Source organism: Petromyzon marinus, chromosome 58 (genome assembly GCF_048934315.1).
Source record: "Petromyzon marinus isolate PM22_M1 ecotype Great Lakes invasive population chromosome 58, UKy_Petmar_22M1.pri1.0, whole genome shotgun sequence".
Taxonomy (NCBI): Eukaryota; Metazoa; Chordata; class Hyperoartia; order Petromyzontiformes; family Petromyzontidae; genus Petromyzon; species Petromyzon marinus.
The window spans coordinates 3,120,510-3,136,737 of NC_133724.1; the positions used below are offsets into that span (position 1 = coordinate 3,120,510).

The window sequence follows — 16,228 nt, forward strand, 5'->3', positions numbered from 1 at the left end:
CCTCCCCCTCCTCCCCCTCCTCCACCCCGCGAAGTCTCACAGCAGCAGCGGCCACAACATCCACAGCAGCAGCAGCAGCCACAACATCCACAGCAGCAGTAGCCACAACATCCACAGCAGCAGTAGCCACAACATCCACAGCAGCAGTAGCCACAACATCCACAGCAGCCGCAGCAGTAGCAGCATCCGTCCACCACGTCGCCCCCCAAGCCCAGCTCGAGTGGGAAGAGCCCGAAGGTAACGGGAATGGACCGAGGCCGGCCCTTCCCCGTGGGCAGGGCAAGGCACATTGCGTGGGGGGCATTGCCCGGGCTGTAGGGGGTTGGGGTGGCGCATTGGAGGCTTCGTGGGGCATTATAGGGGGCAATAGAGACGGCGTGGGGGGCAATAGAGACGGCGTGGGGGGCATTATATAGTGCGTGGGGTATTGCGTGTGGGCATTAGCGACTGTACGGGGCATTGCATGGGGCATTAAAGACCGCATGGGGGCATCGCATGGGGCATTAAAGACCGCATGGGGGCATCGCATGGAGCATTAAAGACCGCATGGGGGCATCGCATGGGGCATTAAAGACAGCATGGGGGCATGGCATGGGGCATTAAAGACCGCATGGGGGCATTGCATGGGGCATTAAAGACAGCATGGGGGCATTGCATGGGACATTAAAGACAGCATGGGGCATTGAATGGGGCATTGCATGGGGCATTAAAGACCGCATGGGGGCATCGCATGGGGCATTAAAGACCGCATGGGGGCATTGCATGGGGCATTAAAGAGAGCATGGGGGCATTGCATGGGCATTGCATGGGGCATTAAAGACAGCATGGGGGCATTGCATGGGGCATTATAGACAGCATGGGGGCATTGCATGGGACATTAAAGACAGCATGGGGCATTGAATGGGGCATTGCATGGGGCATTAAAGACCGCATGGGGGCATTGCATGGGGCATTAAAGACAGCATGGGGGCATTGCATGGGGCATTAGGAAGTGCGTTGGGGCGTTGCATGCAGGGTGCGTCGCTGGGAAGGGCAGGTCTGCGCTGTCGCTCCGCGTCCCGAATAATAATAATTTACACTTTGCAAAGTGACGCATTTCATCCGCGGAGTCCAATGTGCCACGACCGTGTACGGAAAGCCAGGAAATTAACAGAACCTGCAGGCGGAACGGCCACAACTAGGCGGGAGTAAAGGCCAACTTACCCTCCCACTCACTCACCCACTCATTCACTCGTCCACTAACCCACCCACGCACTCACCTACCAACTCCCACACTTGTCCACTAACTCACGCACCCACTCACTCAGCCACCCACTCACTCACCTACTCACTCACTCAGCCACTAACCCACCCACTCACTCGTCCATTCGCCCACTCATCCACCCACTAACTTCCCCACTCATTCACTCAGCCACAAACCCACCCACTCACTCGTCCATTCGCCCACTCATCCACTAACTTACCCACCCTCTCACTCACCTCCCTACTCACCTACCAACTCGCCCACTAGTCCATTAACTCATCCACCCACTCACGCACCTCCCCACCCACTAACCCACTCATTCACTCAGCCACTAACTCACCCACCCACTCACTCACCTACCCACTCACCTACCAACTCGCCCACTAGTCCACTAACTCATCCACCCACTCGCCTACCCACCCACTAACTCACCCACCCACTCACCTACTCCCCCACTCACCTACAAACTCGCCCACTCATCCACTAACTCACCCACTCACCTACCCACCCACTCACTCACTAACTCGCCCACTCATTCACTCAGCCACTAACCCACCCACTCACTCGTCCATTCGCCCACTCATCCACTAACTCACCCACCCACTCACTCACCCACTAACTCACCCACTAACTCACCCACTCACTCACCCACTAACTCGCCCACTCATTTACTCAGCCACTAACCCACCCACTCACTCGTCCATTCGCCCACTCATCCACTAACTCACCCATCCATTCATTCACTCAGAACCAGGGTAAAAAAAAACGGCCAGAACTAGGTTTTTTTAAAGAGGTGATTGATTAGCAAAGGCAGGGAGGGCGTTGTTCCACAGCCTGGGAGATGCAGAGTGGCAAATTCCTGATCGGCCTAGGGACATAGCCTCGACATTGGGAGTCCTTTAGAAGAAGGCGATCCCAATATCTCGGGGTCCTTGTTCGGAGAGAGTCAACTGGGATCGTCGGTTGCTGTTGACATTGCGGGGCTAAGCCACGGAGAGCCTTGTAGGTCAGCAGGAGCAAGCAGGGGTCTCGGGGTCCACTCTATACTCGAGCGGTGGGCAATGCAGAGACAAGAGAGCAGACACGTGCGTGTGTGTGTGTGGTGCGTGTGTGTGATGTGTGTGTGATGTGTTTGATGCGTGTGTGTGTGTGATGCGTGTGTGTGGTGTGTGATGCGTGTGTGATGCGCGTGTGTGATGCGTGTGTGTGATGTGTAGGTGATGTGTGTGATGCGTGTGTGTGTGATGTGTTTGATGCGTGTGTGTGCTGTGTGATGTGTGTGTGTAATGTGCTCGAGCGATAGTGTAGCAGTTAGCGCTACGCTGCGCTATGAACCTAGCGACCCGGGTTCGATTCCCGCTCACGGCCAACACCCAGTGACGATTATCTGAACCGGTCCTGGGCCTCCCCTAGGTCGACTCAGCCTCAAATGAGTACCTGGTGCGGTGTGTAGTAAACATCGCCACTGGGTAGACAAAGGCGACCGGCCGTGGTGCTGGCCACCCACCCCTTCGTGTACCGTGCCGGCCTTCATAGGTGCTACTCGCTAACAGCACTTGCCCCAACAGTCTGTTACAGGCTACACGGGGGACCTTTGTTTGTGCTCGAGAAGCGGTCTGTGGCCTAAGCGGCCCAGCAGCTGCGTTCTCAACGAGCCTGGAGTCGAACTCAGCTGGCCCAAAGGCAATGGGGCCAGTCTCTCGCGAGTCATCAGGCGGGGCAATATTTCTAAGGTGGAAGAACGAAGTTCTAAACACCCTCGACACACGTCCCTCAAAGGGAACGGGGGACTGGTCAAACCGAACACCAGGATGTCTGTGACCTCCTGTGATGATGGGCAGACGTCGTGACCGTCTGTTGACAAACGTGGCGTGTGCAGGGCAGCATGGAGATCAGTTTCGGCGGAAAGCACGCGCTGGTGACGGGGGCAGGCAAAGGTGCGCGTACTCACCTTGTACACTCACCTGTGTGATCACTCTCACCTACACACCCACACACTCACCCGTGTGATCACTCACCTACACACCCACTCACTCACCTGTATGATCACTCACCTACACACCCATACACTCACCCGTGTGATCACTCACCTACACACCCACTCACTCACCTGTATGATCACTCACCTACACACCCATACACTCACCCGTATGATCACTCACCTACACACCCACTCACTCACCTGTGTGATCACTCACCTACACACCCATACACTCACCCGTATGATCACTCACCTACACACCCACTCACTCACCTGTGTGATCACTCACCTACACACCCATACACTCACCCGTATGATCACTCACCTACACACCCATACACTCACCTGTGTGATCACACTCACCTGTGTGATCACTCACCTGCACACCCATACACTCAGCAGCTTATCAACGTTAACATGGAAGCAACGCAGTGGTAAGACTGGTGCCTCGCACTAAGAACCCACCTGGGTTCGATTCCCCACTCAGGTGCCCTTGTACGCGCTGTACGTGTGCGGAGTTGTACACAAAGGTGAGCCCGTAGGGCAATGCAGAGCGCATTGGACTTCTAGTGGCGTTCAAAACCACGCACAATGTGGCTGCCATACATTCCCCCTATTCCTGCGTAGTTGGGTCAGCTCCATGGGTTCGGAGGGACCAGACCCCCGGCGGATGGAGCTGTGTTGGCTGGGTTAATCATCCTGCTGATGCTGCTGCTTCTGCTGCTGCTGCTGCAGAGAGGCAGCGTCCCGTGACTCGAGCATACACGCGAAGTCAGCAGTAGCCAGCACAGGCGCTGTGTGTCACCCCTTGATCACGCGTGTGTGTGTGTGTGTATCTGTGTAGGGCCAGGGGCGGGGGAAGCTTTTTTCTGCCAAGGGCCATTTGGATATTTATATAACATCATTCGCGGGCCATACAAAATTATCAACTTAAAATGTAGTCCGTTATATTTTTTGTCAAACATTGAATTAACTCGCCCCTAATGCGATTGGGCTGGAACTGTTTCTCTTTGGCGAGGCGTGGTGATGATGTTAGCCGGGTATTGACGATGTTGTCGCTACTCGCAACTGCTTTTCCAGGTTTGCTCTCCTAGATTTGTTGAATTTCGAGTCCCGCCTGCGGTTGCCTTGGCAGGGCCAGACTCAAATTATTTCGTGGGCCTTACACGGCACGTTGGCTGAACATTCTCCCCACCCCTGGTGTAGGGGGTGGTTGTGCAGCAGTAAGCGGAACTACCGCTCCGATACCCGGCCACCCGAGTTCGATTCCCGCTGACGGACAACACCGGTGGTGAATATTGGAACCAGATTCTGGGAGTCCCCTAGGTAGACTCCTCAGACTCAAATGAGTACCTGGTGCAGTGTGTAAACATCTCCGCCGGGGAGACAAAGGCGGCCGGGCGTGGTGCTAACCACCAACCCCCTCGTGTGCCGTGCCTACCTTTCGTAGGCGCTACTCGCGAACAGCACTTGCCCCAACAGTCTGTTAAGGCCATACGGGGGATCTTTGTCTTTGTAGGTATTGGCAGGGCCACCTGCATAGCCCTACAGAGTCTGGGAGCCACGGTGACGGCGCTGAGCCGGACCCAGGCCGACCTGGACAGCCTCACCCACGAGGTGAGGGTGTGGGCATCCAGAGGTGAGGGTGGAGGTGGGGGCATCCAGAGTTGGGGTGAGGGTGATGGTGGGGGCATCCAGGGTTGGGGTGAGGGTGTGGGCATCCAGAGTTGGGGTGAGGGTGATGGTGGGGGCATCCAGAGGTGAGGGTGGAGGTGGGGGTGGGGGCATCCAGGGTTGGGGTGAAGGTGGGGGCATCCAGAGTTGGGGTGAGGGTGGTGTCTGCTCAATGTGCTGTTGCTGCCGTATGTGGTGCCGTACAGGTGTAAGTGGTGTACCAGTTTAACACGTAAGGCTTTCGCGACCAACATCATCCATAATACAGTTGTTCTGTGTTCGATCGCGTAAATATATAAACCCGCCACCACCCGTCACAGCCAACTCATGCTTTCCCACCTGATGACGGACGCTCGTGCTGCGCCCGAAACGTCGTGATTTATTTTATTTTCTACCCTACGTGACTTTACCGAAAGAACCAAAGAGTATGGATTCCTGCAGTCACGAAAGCTTCAAATCAAGATAGTAAGGGTTGTCACGTAAACAGAACGTGGCCAATTCGTCACTGGTACAGCAACACCGTTTGTGTGTTGGAGAGCCAAGCCACAACATTTACAATCGGAGTACGACGTTTCGCCAGTAATTATAACCAGCTTCATCAGGCGATAGCCAGATTTGTGGAGAAGTCCGCCTGTTTCGTTCCTGATTCACCAGTCTACCTCTGCTTTGTAGACTCGGAGAAAGCACGTGACCGTGTTCCCCGCAGTGTCTTGTGGGAGGTGCTGCGGGAGTGTGATGTGCCGGTGCCGCTTGTGTGCGCTAGCCGGTCCCTCTATTCCTGGAGTGAGCGCTGTGTCCGTATTCTTGGTGTTAAATCAAAGTCGTTCACTGTGGGTGTTGGACTCCGCCAAGGGTGCGTCTGGTCTCCACTCCTGTTTGTGATTTTCATGGACGGGATATCAAGGCGCAGCCGAGGCATGGAGAGTATCCAGTACGGGGGCATGGAGGTGGCCTCGCTGCTTTTTGCAGATGACGTTGTCCTCTTTGCCTCGTCAGTCTGTGATCTCCAGCGTGAAGTTAAACGGTTTGATGCCGAGTGTGAAGCGGCCGGGATGAGGATCAGCACTTCCAAATGTGAGGTCGTGGTTCACTCCCGGGAGGGGGTGGATCGTTCTCTCCAGGTGAGGGGGGAACAGCTGCCCTTAGCGGAGGAGTTTAAGTACCTCGGGGGTCTCTTTCCCGAGTGACGGTGAGTGGGAGCGGGAGATCGGCCGGCGGATCGGTGCGGCGTCCGCGGTGTTGCGGGCGCCGTGCCGTGCCGTGGTCGTGAATCGGGAGCTGAGTTCTCGAACGAAGCTCGCGGTTTACAGGTCGATCTAAGTTCCCACCCTCACCTATGGCCGTGAGCTTTGGGTAATGACCGAAAGGATGGGATCGAGGGTACAAGGGGCCGAGATGAGGTTTCTCTGCAGGGTTGCCGGGCTCACTCTCCGTGATCGGGTGAGGAGCCCAGGAACCCGGGAGAGCCTCGATCCTCCGGATCGAGAGGAGCCAGTTGAGGTGGTTCAGGCACTCGGTAAGGAAGCCCCCCCCGGTAGACTCTCCCTGGAACTCTACCGGGCAGCAGCAGCAGCAATGTCCTGCTGGGCGAAGACCCCGGGGCCGGCCCAGGGGGGACGATGTCGCTCGGCTTGCCTGCGAACGCCTGGGAATTCCGCCAGGAAGAGCTGCAGTCTGTGCGTAGTAGTGTATAGTGTAGTGTAGAGTATAGTAGTGTATAGTGTAGTGTAGAGTATAGTAGTGTGTTGTGTAGTGTAGAGTATAGTAGTGTATAGTGTAGTGTAGAGTATAGTAGTGTATAGTGTAGTGTAGAGTATAGTAGTGTATAGTGTAGTGTAGAGTATAGTAGTGTAGAGTATAGTAGTGTATAGTGTAGTGTATAGTAGTGTATAGTGTAGTGTAGAGTATAGTAGTGTTTAGTGTAGTGTAGAGTATAGTAGTGTATAGTGTGGTGTAGAGTATAGTAGTGTATAGTGTAGTGTATAGAATAGTAGTGTATAGTGTGGTGTAGAGTATAGTAGTGTATAGTGTAGTGTATAGTATAGTAGTGTATAGTGTAGTGTAGAGTATAGTAGTGTTTAGTGTAGAGTATAGTAGTGTATAGTGTGGTGTAGAGTATAGTAGTGTATAGTGTAGTGTATAGTATAGTAGTGTATAGTGTAGTGTAGAGTATAGTAGTGTATAATGTAGTGTATAGTAGTGTATAGTGTAGTGTAGAGTATAGTAGTGTATAGTGTAGTGTAGAGTATGGTCGTGTGAGTGTAGTAGTGTAGTCGTGTATAGTCGTGTAGTGTATAGTGTTGTGTAGTAGTGTATTAGTGTATAGTGTAGTGTATAGTAGTGTATGTTGTAGTGTATAGTGTAGTGTACAGTAATGTAGTGCGGTGTATTTAGTGTAATGCAGTGCGGTGTATGCAGGTTAACGTGGTGGTGGCGGTGCGTGCGGTGCGTGCGGTGCGTGTGGTGCGTGTGGTGCGTGTGGTGCGTGTGGTGCGTGTGGTGCAGTGCCCCGCGGTGCGTGCCGTGTGTGTGGACCTGGCCGACTGGGCGGCGGTGGAGGCGGCGCTGGGGGCCGTGGGCCCGGTGGACCTCCTCGTCAACAACGCCGGCGTCGCCCTGCTGCAGCCCTTCCTCGACGTCACGGCGGAGGCCTTCCAGCGGTGGGGCCGCACTCCTGGCACGCCACACACTCGCACGCGGTGACCACACAGGCCACACACACACATACACAGTGACCACACACACACATACACAGTGACCACACACACACATACACAGTGACCACACAGGCCACACACACACATACACAGTGACCACACACACACATACACAGTGACCACACACACACATACACAGTGACCACACACACACACACACAGTGACCACACACACACATACACAGTGACCACACACACACATACACAGTGACCACACACACACATACACAGTGACCACACACGCCACACACTCACACGCAGTGTACACACACACACATACACAGTGACCACACACGCCACACACTCACACGCAGTGTACACACACACACACAGTGACCACACAGGCCACACACACTCGCACGCGGTGTACACACACACACACGCGGTGTACACACACACACACGCGGTGTACACACACACACACACGGTGTACACACACACACACGGTGTACACACACACACAGTGACCACGCAGGCCACACACTCGCACGCGGTGTACACACACACACACGCGGTGTACACACTCACACGCGGTGTACACACACAGTGACCACACACGCTACACACTCACACGCAGTGTACACAACGCTGTGTACACACACAGGGTGTACATAGAAAGGCGGTGTACACACACACGCGGTGTACACAGTGTTCACTCACGGTGTACACACATGCAGTGTACACACACACTGACCACACACGGTGCACACACACACACACGGTGTACACACAGGCCACACACGGTGTACACACACACACGGTGCACACACACACAGTAACCACACAGGCCACGCACGGTGCACACACACACGGTGTACACACAGGCCACACACGGTGTACACACACACGGTGTACACACAGGCCACACACCGTGTACACACACATACACACGGTGCACACACACACAGTGACCACACAGGCCACACACCACCCGCAGTGTGCACACATACACATGGCACACCAGACACACATGCACACACACACACACGGCACACCAGACACACACGCACACACACACAGTGTACACACACACACACACATGGCACACCAGACACACATGCACACACACACACACGGCACACCAGACACACACGCACACACACACAGTGTACACACACACACACGGCACACCAGACACACATGCACACACACACAGTGTACCCGTGCAACACCGCACTGGGCATGACTGTTGTCTCTGCCTCTCTCTCGTGCTGTTTCAGTTCATTTGACGTGAACGTGAAAGCAGTTCTTCAGGTGTCACAGGTAACAACCACCACTCCTCGCACACCCTCACACAAAGACAAAGATCCCCCGTATAATCTTAACAGACTGGTGGGGCAAGTGCTGTTAGCCAGCACCTATTAGTTATATATTGAAGTCGTAGTTTGTGGTAATTTTTTGAAGGTGGAGGGGTTACCAGCCCCTCGCACCCGTCCAGAGCCCCCGTTTAGCCCCTGTGGTGGTCACAGACGCCATGAGGGGAGGAGCCAATCGGAATTGGCCCTCCCCCCACAGCAGTGTCCACGACAGAGTTGCCCGTCCGGCACCGCGAGGAGGTAGGGGTTTTTTTACATTATGAGACCTCCTTTGCCAGTAACAAGATATAGTAATAGGTTTTACCCTTTTAACTGGCACAAAAACTGACACCTTTATTCAAGGCATCATGTTTGCAATAACCACAACACAAGCAGTCAAAATGCAAACAAAAGAGACAACTCTGATAATAACATGCATTGTCCTTGAATTTGATTGGTCCACACCCAAGACGGCTTTTCTTAGAGCCTAGTCTCCACTGGTGTTGGACCAGAAGACGCCAAAAGGCGTACAACTCAAAAAGAGCGCACTATCAGAGTATTGAGGGCTTGGGGTGAGCAATTACATTATGAGACCTCCTTTCCCAGTAACAAGATATAGTAATAGGTTTTACCCTTTTAACTGGCACAAAAACTGACACCTTTATTCAAGGCATCATGTTTGCAATAACCACAACACAAGCAGTCAAAATACCCAGGTAGGTGCTTAGTTTTGGTGGGGCTGATGGTAAGGCCCCATCTCTTAGTGGCACGCTCCAGTCTCAGCAGCAGCGTCTCCAACTCCTCCTCTGAATGAGCAGCTATTACCAAATCATCGGCATACATAACGTGGTTGAGCAATAGGGAGCCATCCCTTGAGCGCACCCGGGCATCGATCAGCCTTCCATTATATCTGTACCAAATGGAGATTCCCCCAGTACAGCAATTGCAGGCTTCACAAACTACGTGGTCAAAATATGTTAAATAATGTTGGAGCCAGAGGACATCCCTGTCGCACCCCAAGGTGTACAGGGAATGGCTCTGACTCCCAGCCACGTAGTTTTACCCGGGCCCGCTCACCATCATGAAGGTCCTTAATGATCGTGAGCAGAGGGTCAGGGACTCCAAAAGCACGAAGAACGACCCAGAGCCCAGGCCTACTGATGGTATCATAGGCCTTGACCAGGTCAATAAAGTCTCTCACACACACACGGAGTCCCTCACATACACACACACACAGTTTTTCACACACACACAGTCTCTCACACACACACAGTCTTACACACACACACAAAGTCTCACACACAGTCTCACACACACACTCGCACACTCTCTCAGGCACAACAACAACAACAACGACAATAAGTCATTAGTGACGGCGACGTCACCACGGCGCTTTTGCCAGGCTAGGTGCACTTTTTATGCCGCGTGAAGTGTCCAAGGATCACTCGGCAGGAGGAGGTCATGGAACAGACCCAACAGGTGCCAGGGGTTGACCGACTGAGATGACTGGAGATGCACCACCAGCTGTGCACCCTGCTTGTTGCTGGCTTGCTGCGCTGTAGCCACCCTGGCGCTCCGCTCGTTGTTGTGAGCGTCGCTCCTCCACTCTCACCCCCCACTCTCACACCCCCCACTCACACCCCCCCCCCCACTCTCACACCCCCCACTCTCACAAACCCCCAACTCTCACCCCCCACTTTAACCCCCCCCCCCCACTCTCACACCCCCAACTACATACGGCGGCGAAAGAAGTTCAACAGACAGACAAACCCTCACCGCACTGCGGGTGACGGCGTTACCGTGACGATGGTGTGATGGTGTTACCGTGACGATGGTGTGATGGTGTTACCGTGACGATGGTGTGATGGCGTTACCGTGACGATGGTGTGATGGTGTTACCGTGACGATGGTGTGATGGTGTTACCGTGACGATGGCGTGACGGCGTTACCGTGACGATGGCGTGATGGTGTTACCGTGACGATGGTGTGATGGTGTTACCGTGACGATGGTGTGATGGTGTTACCGTGACGATGGTGTGATGGTGTTACCGTGACGATGGCGTGATGGTGTTACCGTGACGATGGCGTGATGGCGTTACCGTGACGATGGCGTGATGGCGTTACCGTGACGATGGTGTGATGGTGTTACCGTGACGATGGTGTGATGGTGTTACCGTGACGATGGTGTGATGGTGTTACCGTGACGATGGTGTGATGGTGTTACCGTGACGATGGTGTGATGGTGTTACCGTGACGATGGCGTGATGGTGTTACCGTGACGATGGCGTGACGGCGTTACCGTGACGATGGCGTGATGGCGTTACCGTGACGATGGTGTGATGGTGTTACCGTGACGATGGTGTGATGGTGTTACCGTGACGATGGTGTGATGGTGTTACCGTGACGATGGTGTGATGGCGTTACCGTGACGATGGTGTGATGGCGTTACCGTGACGATGGTGTGATGGTGTTACCGTGACGATGGTGTGATGGCGTTACCGTGACGATGGTGTGACGGCGTTACCGTGACGATGGTGTGACGGCATTACCGTGACGATGGTGTGATGGCGTTACCGTGACGATGGTGTGATGGCGTTACCGTGACGATGGCGTGATGGCGTTACCATGACGATGGTGTGATGGTGTTACCGTGACGATGGTGTGATGGTGTTACCGTGACGACGGCGTGACGGCGTTACCGTGACGATGGCGTGATGGCGTTACCGTGACGATGGCGTGACGGCGTTACCGTGACGATGGTGTGATGGTGTTACCGTGACGATGGTGTGATGGTGTTACCGTGACGATGGCGTGATGGTGTTACCGTGACGATGGCGTGACGGCGTTACCGTGACGATGGCGTGACGGCGTTACCCTGACGATGGTGTGATGGTGTTACCGTGACGATGGTGTGATGGTGTTACCGTGACGATGGTGTGATGGTGTTACCGTGACGATGGTGTGATGGCGTTACCGTGACGATGGTGTGATGGCGTTACCGTGACGATGGTGTGATGGTGTTACCGTGACGATGGTGTGATGGCGTTACCGTGACGATGGTGTGACGGCGTTACCGTGACGATGGTATGACGGCGTTACCGTGACGATGGTGTGACGGCGTTACCGTGACGATGGTGTGATGGCGTTACCGTGACGATGGCGTGATGGCGTTACCGTGACGATGGTGTGATGGTGTTACCGTGACGATGGTGTGATGGTGTTACCGTGACGATGGTGTGATGGCGTTACCGTGACGATGGCGTGATGGCGTTACCGTGACGATGGCGTGACGGCGTTACCGTGACGATGGGGTGATGGTGTTACCGTGACGATGGTGTGATGGTGTTACCGTGACGATGGTGTGATGGTGTTACCGTGACGATGGCGTGATGGTGTTACCGTGACGATGGCGTGACGGCGTTACCGTGACGATGGCGTTACCGTGACGATGGCGTGACGGCGTTACCGTGACGATGGTGTGATGGTGTTACCGTGACGATGGTGTGATGGTGTTACCGTGACGATGGCGTGATGGCGTTACCGTGACGATGGCGTGACGGCGTTACCGTGACGATGGTGTGATGGTGTTACCGTGACGATGGTGTGATGGTGTTACCGTGACGATAGTGTGATGGCGTTACCGTGACGATGGTGTGACGGCGTTACCGTGACGATGGTGTGACGGCGTTACCGTGACGATGGTGTGATGGTGTTACCGTGACGATGGTGTGATGGTGTTACCGTGACGATGGCGTGATGGCGTTACCGTGACGATGGTGTGATGGTGTTACTGTGACGATGGTGTGATGGTGTTACTGTGACGATGGCGTGATGGTGTTACCGTGGCGATGCGATGCATTTGGCAGGGTGTTCGTGCTGCTGCTTGTTACGATGTTTGCCGTGGCGATGCTGCTGGTGGTGTTGGGTGACACGACATTGCCGTGGCGACGATGCTAGTGGTGTTGGTGACGTGAAGACGTTGCCGTGGCAATGGCGCTGTTGATGAGGTGACGTTGCCGTGGCTTGGTGACGTGACGACGTTGCCGTGGCGATGGTGCCGTTGGTGACGTGACGACGTTGCCGTGGCGACAGTGCCGTTGGTGACGTGACGACGTTGCGGTGGCGACGGCGCCGTTGGTGCCGTGACGACGTTGCTGTGGCGACGGTGCCGTTGGTGCCGTGACGACGTTGCCGTGGCGACGGTGCCGTTGGTGCCCTGACGACGTTGCCGTGGCGACGGTGCCGTTGGTGCCCTGACGACGTTGCCGTGGCGACGGCGCCGTTGGTGACGTGACGACGTTGCCGTGGCGATGCAGGCGGTGGCGAGGGGCATGGTGGCACGGGGAAGCGGCGGCGCCATCGTGAACGTGTCGAGCCAGGCGTCGCAGCGCGCGCTGCTCAACCACACCGTCTACTGTACGCACACAACTCATCCTGCTCGTCACGCGGTGTTCACCCTCGGAGTTGACCCTCGGAGTTGACCCTCGGAGTTGACCCTCGGAGTTGACCCTCGGAGTTGACCCGCGGCTAGTTCACCCGCGGCTAGTTCACCCGTGCCTAGTTCACCCGGGGCGCTCACCAGTTTTCGTAAATAATTTAAAAGCGAAGTGTGTCACACGCTTTTGCACGGGCGACCACACCACCCAACGTGCACCAAAATTTAAAATTTAATCCGATCCGCTACAAACCGCCGACGGGGTTGCATCAGCTGCTCACCATCGCCGGTACTCACCGGCTGTGGTGTGCAAACAACGCCGCGTCACCCTCTGTGTGTGTGCGCCTGTGTGTTTCTGTGGGGGAGCGGTGGTGTAGCGGTTAGCGCTACGCTGCGCTATGAACCCGGCGACACGGGTTCGATTCCCGCTCATGGCCAACATCAGTAACGATTATCTGAACTGGTCCTGGGCCTCAAATGAGTACCTGGTGCGGTGTGTAAACATCACCACTAGGGAGACAAAGGCGGTCGGGCGTGGTGCTGGCCACCCACCCCCTCGTGTACCGTTGCAGCCTTCATAGGTGCTCGCTAACAGCACTTGCCCCTACAGTCTAAGGCTATACGGGGGATCTTTGTCTCTGTGTGGACAGGTGCCTCGAAGGGAGCCCTGGACATGCTCACCAAAGTCATGGCCCTGGAGCTTGGACCTCACAATGTAACGCACACACCACCGCCTCGCTCGCCAACAACATCCGCCATTCGCCACCAAGTGGCGGTGACGTCCACCCAGGCGCTTGTGCCAGGCTAGGTGCACTTTTAAGGCCGCGTGAAGTGTCGAACACCCGCTGGCAGGTCACGGACAGACCCACGTTCACTCTTACCAGAACAGCTCACAAACCACGTGACCAGCATAGAGACAGCACTCTTACCAGCACAGCTGACAAACCACGTGACCAGCATAGAGATATCACTCTTACCAGCACAGCTGACAAACCACGTGACCAGCATAGAGATATCACTCTTACCAGCACAACTGACAAACCACGTGACCAGCATAGAGATAGCACTCTTACCAGCACAGCTCACAAACCACGTGACCAGCATAGAGATAGCACTCTTACCAGTACAGCTGACAAACCACGTGACCAGCATAGAGATAGCACTCTTATCAGCACAGCTCACAAACCACGTGACCAGCATAGAGACAGCACTCTTACCAGTACAGCTGACAAACCACGTGACCAGCATAGAGATAGCACTCTTATCAGCACAGCTCACAAACCACGTGACCAGCATAGAGACAGCACTCTTACCAGTACAGCTGACAAACCATGTGACCAGCATAGAGATAGCACTCTTACCAGTACAGCTGACAAACCACGTGACCAGCATAGATATAGCACTCTTACCAGTACAGCTGACAAACCACGTGACCAGCATAGAGATAGCACTCTTACCAGTACAGCTGACAAACCACGTGACCAGCATAGAGATAGCACTCTTACCAGTACAGCTGACAAACCACGTGACCAGCATAGAGATAGCACTCTTACCAGTACAGCTGACAAACCACGTGACCAGCATAGAGATAGCACTCTTATCAGCACAACTGACACGTGACCAGCATAGAGATAGCACTCTTACCAGCACACAATACTAACACAGTCACTATCACATACTCGCATCCATGTGGGAGTCACAGCCCGATGACTTCTCCATCAATGACAACAGCCACCGTTTACCACGCGTCGGTGACATCAGCACAGCACTTGTGCCAAGCTAGGTTCACCTTGAGGCCGTCACGTCAAGTGTCCGAGGCTCGCTCGCAGGAGGTCACAGAAGAGACCCAGGTGTCATGGGTTGACGGAGATGACCGGCTGATGCACCACCTGTGCCCCCCCCATTGTGCCAACTTGCTGTGTTTTAGCCGCTCGGCGCTCTGCTCGTTGCTGTGAGCTCACTGCCTCGCTCACCACATGCCACTCGCCCATCCTCACTCATCGCCTGCCTGCGTGTGCGGGAGTGTGAGCGTGTCCTTGTTCGCACGTGGGGAGCGGTGGTGCAGCGGTCAGCACTGCGCTACGAACCCGGTCACACAACTTCGATTCCTGCTTTCGTACCGAAAACAGCGTCAATTATCTGAACCGGTCCCGGGCTTCCCGTAGGTCGACTCGGCCTCAAATGTCTACCTGGTGCGGTGTGTAAACATCGCCACTGCTGAGACAACGGCGGTCGGGCGTGGTGCTGGCCACCCACCCCCTCGTGTGCCAGGTGCTGCTCGCTAACGCCACTTGCCCCAACAGTCCGTTAAGACTATACGGGGGGGGGGGGGGTTGTCCTGTGTGCGTGTTGTGGTCAGATCCGCGTGAACGCCGTGAACCCCACGGTGGTGATGACGGACATGGGTCGCGAGGCATGGAGCCCCCCGGAGCGAGCGGGTCCCATGCTGGCGCGCATACCACTCGCTCGATTCGCCGGTGAGACGCTCACACACACACACAAAGATCCCGAACCGTGTCGCCTGTAACAGACTGTTGGGGCAAGTGCCGTTAGCGAGAAGCACCTATGGAAGGGCGGCGCTGTGGCACACGAGGGCGTGGGTTGGTCAGCACCACACACGGCCGCCTTTGTCTCCCTAGGTGTAAAGTTTACACACCGCACCACTCATTTGAGGCCGAGTCGACCTAGGGGAGGCGCAGGAACCGGTTCAGATAACCGTCACCGGTGTTGGCCGCTAGTGCGAATCGAACTCGGGTTGCCGGCTTCGCATCGCAGCGCGCGAAACGCTACACCACCGCTCCCCACATGGTCATGTACACACAAACAGGCAGGTACATTGGTGACGGAAACCTGGCTGTTGCCGTCACTAGCACCACCGCCAAA

The 16,228-nt window shown here is 55.1% G+C and overlaps 1 protein-coding gene across 3 annotated transcripts in view; it reads left to right on the plus strand.

Annotated features, from left to right (window-relative positions):
- Positions 1–16,228, plus strand: part of DCXR (dicarbonyl and L-xylulose reductase) — a 17,190-nt gene continuing 962 nt past the window's right edge. Inside the window, exons 1-8 of one of the 3 annotated variants that reach the window (XM_032976124.2) lie at positions 1–237; positions 3,123–3,180; positions 4,744–4,841; positions 7,404–7,558; positions 8,836–8,878; positions 13,227–13,326; positions 13,996–14,060; positions 15,705–15,822. In XM_032976124.2, coding sequence (XP_032832015.2) covers positions 3,129–3,180; positions 4,744–4,841; positions 7,404–7,558; positions 8,836–8,878; positions 13,227–13,326; positions 13,996–14,060; positions 15,705–15,822 — 631 coding nt within the window. In that variant the 5' untranslated portion in view covers positions 1–237; positions 3,123–3,128. Of the gene's footprint in view, positions 238–1,357; positions 2,298–3,122; positions 3,181–4,743; positions 4,842–6,420; positions 7,368–7,403; positions 7,559–8,835; positions 8,879–13,226; positions 13,327–13,995; positions 14,061–15,704; positions 15,823–16,228 lie in introns of those variants that run through there. The other 2 variants (XM_032976125.2, XM_076052860.1) reach the window with 2 other exon arrangements.